General features: G+C 42.1%; 1 protein-coding gene across 1 annotated transcript; it reads right to left on the bottom strand.

The window, feature by feature from the left end:
- Positions 1-4,271: 4,271 nt before the first annotated feature.
- Positions 4,272-5,513, bottom strand: LOC135555343 (cyclin-dependent kinase inhibitor 1B-like). Its single transcript, XM_064987689.1, has 2 exons — positions 4,825-5,513; positions 4,272-4,678 (listed from the first exon to the last, which is right to left on the bottom strand). The coding sequence occupies exons 1-2, from the start codon at positions 5,363-5,365 to the stop codon at positions 4,563-4,565; spliced, it is 657 nt and encodes a 218-aa protein (XP_064843761.1). The 5' UTR covers positions 5,366-5,513; the 3' UTR covers positions 4,272-4,562.
- Positions 5,514-6,088: the final 575 nt, after the last annotated feature.

Consider the following 6,088-nt stretch of genomic DNA (forward strand, 5'->3'; position numbering starts at 1 on the left):
CCTCAACCCCAGCCTCAAACAGGACAAGAGCTCCTGAATCAACCCTCCATCCACCCTCAACCCCAGCCTCAAACAGGACAAGAGCTCCTGAATCAACCCTCCATCCATCCCTCAACCCCAGCCTCAGCCAGGACAAGAGCTCCTGAATCGACCACCCATCCACCCCTCAACCTCAGCCAGGACAAGAGCTCCTGAATCAACCATCCATCCACCCCTCAACACCAGCCTCAGCCAGGACAAGAGCTCCTGAAGCAGAGAAACACCAAAACCATTTTGACGCTTTCTCTCTTTGTCTTGTTCTGAGATCAGTGTTCTTCATAATAATGAACCAGCTGTGTAGTGCTAGGGCAAAAAACTAAATGTGCACTCAGCGGGGGCCCCAGGACCAAGTTTGCATATGTAACATTATTCCAGCTGTGTAAGAGCATTGGAATGTTACAATATCAAAAAGTAACGGTAGTATTCTATTTGATTGAAATATGTTGATATGCAAAGCCAACACTTCAGTATAAAGGTAGCTATGTTTTTTGATGGTGAATATGGAATGATGTCCATACTACAAGTAGGCAGTTATAATAACACCATGTTTTCAAAGGTTCTCCATGTATGTACCGTCGAAACATAAACTAAAGTGTTGGGGTCGGGCTGAGGGCTTTTATGTAGATTTTCAATGCAATCAAATTGTGTAGCTATCCTGTTTTATAAAGATTTTGCATTGCCAATAAATGAATGTGGCAAATATCCATAACTTCTTTGGGGGGGGTGATTGTCAAACAATTCTGTTCAACCATGGATCTTGCATCAATAATTTAGTTATAGAATATTACATCCAAGTTAGGTCATATCAATGTCCCATTGGAAGCTGTATGTGTGGAATGTGCCTTAAAGAACCATAACATTTAAGATACATTGTCCTGTCCCTTTAAAACCCACAACATTAACCTTGCCCCTGCCTCCCCCCGGGGTAGACTCCATTCCATGAAGACCAAAGGGAGGGAAGAGTTAACTGCACCTAGATCCCCCTCCCCTCTCATGTCTTCTGCCTTGGGGGATGGTGGATGGAAGGACCAGTGGCGTGGCTAATACCAGAGCTTTGGACAGATGACCTCAGCTGCAGCAGATGGTGACCTCATCCCGCTTGCCTTCCGGGGATCCTTCCATTCCTTCAGTAGTAGTAGGCACACAGATAAAAGACCAGATGACCATCTGGGCCCTGCCTGCCTTCTGCCTGGGTGCTCATGACAATAGCACCCCCTCTCTAAGTGTGGTGTGTAAGTGTGGGGGTCGTTGTGGCAGTCATTGTGGTGCTTTTGGAGGTGGGTGAGGGGAGAGAGGTGTTGCTATAGGGACACTGCTGGGTTCTAGAGCTTCGTAGAGGTCCGGTTGACTGGTCTTACTGGTCATTGTGATAAGACGGGCTTGGTATTCTGACCAACAAAGAGGGAAATAACAGCTCATGTGCTGCTCCACAAACACATCCTTTATCACGCTGGTGATCGCTACTATGTTTCAATGTTGGTCTATGATACATTCAGAATGGTTCTCATATTCTGGGTAGAGAGACAAATAAACCCCTATGCTACTGCACTAATTGGCATTGAATCAATGACATTTTATTTATTTTACCTTTATTTAACCAGGCAAGTCAGTTAAGAAACAAATTCTTATTTTCAATGACGGCCTAGGAACAGTGGGTTAACTGCCTGTTCAGGGGCAGAACGACAGATTTGTACCTTGTCAGCTCGGGGGTTTGAACTTGCAACCTTCCGGTTTCTAGTCCAACGCTATCTTGTCTAGAGTAAGTCAGTCATGTAGAGGGAATGTGATGTTTCTGCTATTAACATGCCCTAGTGAACCTAGACAGAAAATGGTCCAGAATTAAGTTCTGCTGAGGTCATGATGGAATTCCATCCGTGTTTGACTTCTTAGTAGGTCTATTGATTAAATCTCACATCCATTTCATCCTAGCTTAATAAAATGGACCGAGACAATGTTAATACAGATGGACCGAGACAGTATTAATACAGATGGACCGAGACAGTATTAATACAGATGGACCGAGACAGTGTTAATACAGATGGACCGAGACAGTATTAATACAGATGGACCGAGACAGTATTAGTACAGATGGACCGAGACAGTGTTAATACAGATGGACCGAGACAGTATTAATACAGATGGACTGAGACAGTATTAATACAGATGGACTGAGACAGTATTAATACAGATGGACCGAGACAGTATTAATACATAGATGTCTTTCATCCTTTTGATTCCATTATAATAACATCCGTTACAGTGCAGACCAAACTATTGCCAATTAAAGCTGCTTGTCCACGTGTGGTGCGTCATATAGTCTCCCCTACAGGCAGATCAACTGTCACTGTATCACGCACTGGACAAAGGAGAGGGAACAAAGCTACATCATGGAGGGAATTCTATCAGTGGGTGGGCAATGACAAGCCCTTGGGACAGATTTAATGAAACATTGATGGTAAAGTTGGATGCCTTGGGGCGACACAATATAGACCATCTGTTACGGGAGGAAAGTGCACTAGTCCGGGCAGAATTCAGTCTACACTACTGCAGGTACAGACTATAATATTGACAACTCCATTAAATATGGAACCAAAATTAACTATTAAATGCTGTGAAAAAGTGACTATAGTCAATAACCATATAATATACCACTACTGTGTACTAGAATAGTTTTTCATTCATGTCTAAAGACGTATCTGAAGTAAAGATAGTGTATAAAGATAAATATTATATAAATATATCTATAATTTATAAAGATAGTGCCATTTTGACTAATAATGTTTTTTCTGTGTAGCCTATAGATCTTAATTGGTTAGGCCTACAGATAGAACGAAGGGCTAATAGAGTTTGGAACTAAAAATAACCATTCGAATGGGTTTCGGCACGAGAAGTAAGAATAATACAACGCATTTAACTGAAAAAGAAGAATGTAACTTTGTCAGTAAAAACGCGGGGGGTCTGGGAGCGTTCATTTTGCCACCAATCCGCATTTGCAGGTGAAAGAAATGGCACACTCTTTCTCCACATGTCCCTTCTTCCATGTCGCAAGCCCCGATGCCAGATGGCCACTTAAATTCTTCAGGGTATTGTTCTTTTCCTGCTCTATGGCCAATCCTTGAGACGTGCGAACCTTAAATTGTTCTGCAAATCTCCCATCCTCCCACTGCGTAATGTATATGCGCGCATCGCTCATGGATCTATTACTTCCTGTTGTTGCACGATTGCTTTTGCAGTCACTATTGACTTAAGTATATGCATATAGTCACGCTTACTCATTCTTCTCACAATAAAACAACTATTAGTTTATACTTTATTCTCCCACTTAGAACCAGACCAAATCTAATACATTTCATTGTGGTTGATGTATTCATGTATATTTTATAGGGACCGTTAGGTCAACTATTTCAAAGTTGACACATTAAATAATCTCTACCGTCTACCTTTTTTTAAAAAAAGGTATTGCACTTCTAAACTTTAAAAAATATTTTTGTATTATTTTTATGTACACCAGACGTATTTTCTTTATAAAAGATAAGTCAAATTGTGTGCACCTGCCATTAACGGTTGGTCATCTTCATAGCCTAATATTATTGAAAAGCGAAAGCACTTGGAGTTAATACAGACTTTGAAAAGAAACGTCAATCATTTGTGTAAGTCTTGATTACGTGTTACATTGTTTGGTTTTATTACTATACTATCTTAGGTGTTAAGGCACAAATCAGAGAGATCTTCCCCAAATCCCTGTTAAGGGCAAGTCAATCGGAAAACCCCCACATTGGTCTATGTTTACATACTGTGGAATGGATGAGTTGATTTGCATATCGACCGTGAGGGTAATAGCATCTGCGATGGTAATTAGGTTATAGTGTGTCTGCTGTTCTATGTGCGCACGCCATGTGTCCATGCGGGATTATGCACAGCAAGTGAAAGTTCGTGATTGGTATATCTACCAAAAAGGCACAATGCAGACTGATTTTATTTTCTTGAACAATGCCCATGGACATAACATATTCATTCAGTGTAGGGCTTGTCTATAGGCCTACTGCTGCTGCAATTTGTTGAGGCACTCTTCAAGTGCTGTCAAATGGAACGACTGCTGCTCTTATTGTTTCTCTAGTGTGTGTGAGGGGTGGGCATGGGCAGGTGGTGTCCCTGTTCACCTCGTTAGCACACTGAAAGTCGTTTTGAGGTCTCACTAATTCAATAATAAAATGAGCAGAACATCAGCAAAATGTAAACTAAATCGTTTTTAATTGTATTTTTCACGGATACAAGTCAACAGACAAACAATATCTCATAAACCTTAGTTGAATTAAACACATTTGAAACTTAAATAAAATAAATTAAACAATATTTTAAATAAAAGACAAAACATTGTTACTTTGGCATAAACATAGGCCAACATATTTTGGATGGTTACTCCATCTTTTTTTTGTCCAAGACAGACAATAACAATAACATAACAAAAAGAGGCAGAGAGCCTAATTTTCCACATAGGCAATGGTACGATTTGTCCACGTTGTTTATCGAATTATTTGTGCTTTGCGGGGCGTTTGTTCAAGAGGAATTGAGAGGGAAGAATTGGGCTGGGTGCTCTTCATCTCTGACGTTGATCTTCTCCTTCTCTTTGGGAAAAAATCTGCGGGGAAGAAATGTAGAACGGTTAGTCTTTAATTCACATTAGAGTCAATCATACGAGAACATCATCGTTATGTAGTCGGCGAGCCATTAAAACGAGTTGCTTATTAAGGAGTTATATAGCGTTACAAAGAAAAGGAGACCTACCTGTAATTTGAGTAACGTTGACTGCACGTTCATAAAATGTCCTCGACCTCTTACGCCGAATACATTGTGTTGATTTGGAGTTGAATTTCCTCGTATTGGGGGAATTGGACCAATTCTCTTGGTTAACTTCATTGGAACAAAGTGTAGTCTGTTCCCAGTCTGATAGAGGGGTTTGGTTGAGGAAACAACCACGCACATGATCAGTGACAACCTCTGCGCTATAGTCTGTGTTTGATGTCACAACCTGAACCCTCATGTCTCCAACTTCCGTCGACTCCTGGTAGAAGGCAGGTGTGGAGTCCGCTGACTGTCCTTCCCATTCGTAACTCCCGGGAATCGGTGTGTCTGTCTCGAAGTGGAAATTCCATCGACGCTGGTCTCGTTCAGATATTTCCTTCAGCTTCGCCTTCAACTCGCGGTTCAGCGCATCATGGTCGACGGGTCCAAATAAGTTCCGACAGACGCTTGAATGGCGACGGGGAAGAGTTGCTCTCTCTGCCACCGCGCTCTCCAAACCAGTTGGCGTCGGAACGTTCGTCATGACGTCCAGCAATATGTCCAGATTGAAGAAATACAAAATGGATTCACACTGGGCTGTTTCACCTAACTACAATGTAATTTCAACTGCGACTACTGATATAATGCGGATATAGGAAGGCTATTTAAAGACCAGAGGATGCCGCATATATAATGGCTGGTCTTGCTTATTGGTTGCCCCTTGGTTTATTCACGCCCCCTTCTTACTACTCTGCTTGCTGGGGGGTATTTGGAATGGCGCCAAATGAGGTTGACTTTTTGCCTCCTTGCGAGGGGTTTGATGATTTAACCTTTCTGCACTGCAGGAGGTATTGTAGCCTCCACGTCGACATCGTGGAAGTTCCGCGTTATAGTTGGATTTACTTTTAAAGCCAATCAGCAGAGACTGAAGCCACGGTAAATCCTGCATTTATTTTAGTTATATTTTTATTTAACCAGGCAAATCAGTTAAGAACAAATTCTTATTGACAATTAAGGCCTACCCCGGACAAACCCAGACGACGCTGGGCCAATTGTGCGCAGCCCTACGGGACTCCCAATCACGGCGGATGTGATACAGCCTGGATTCGAACCAGGGACTGAGGTCCAGTGCCTTAGACCGCTGCGCCACTCGGGAACCCCTTATGGCGGGTGGCCTGCTTTGTCTGAGTAGTCTCATAGCTGGATTGAAATGTAAAATAAATGAGCGGAGACGACATTAACTGTAAACGCTGTTCTATCGGCTCAA

This window comes from Oncorhynchus masou, chromosome 2 (genome assembly GCF_036934945.1).
Source record: "Oncorhynchus masou masou isolate Uvic2021 chromosome 2, UVic_Omas_1.1, whole genome shotgun sequence".
In the NCBI taxonomy this organism is placed as follows: domain Eukaryota; kingdom Metazoa; phylum Chordata; class Actinopteri; order Salmoniformes; family Salmonidae; genus Oncorhynchus; species Oncorhynchus masou.

Coding starts and splice junctions, on each gene's coding strand:
- LOC135555343 (XM_064987689.1), bottom strand. CDS start 5,365: ATGACGAACGTTCCGACGCCAACTGGTTTGGAGAGCGCGGTGGCAGAG. Junction 4,679..4,824: donor CAACGTTACTCAAATTACAG/GTAGGTCTCCTT, acceptor TCTTCCCCGCAG/ATTTTTTCCCAAAGAGAAGG.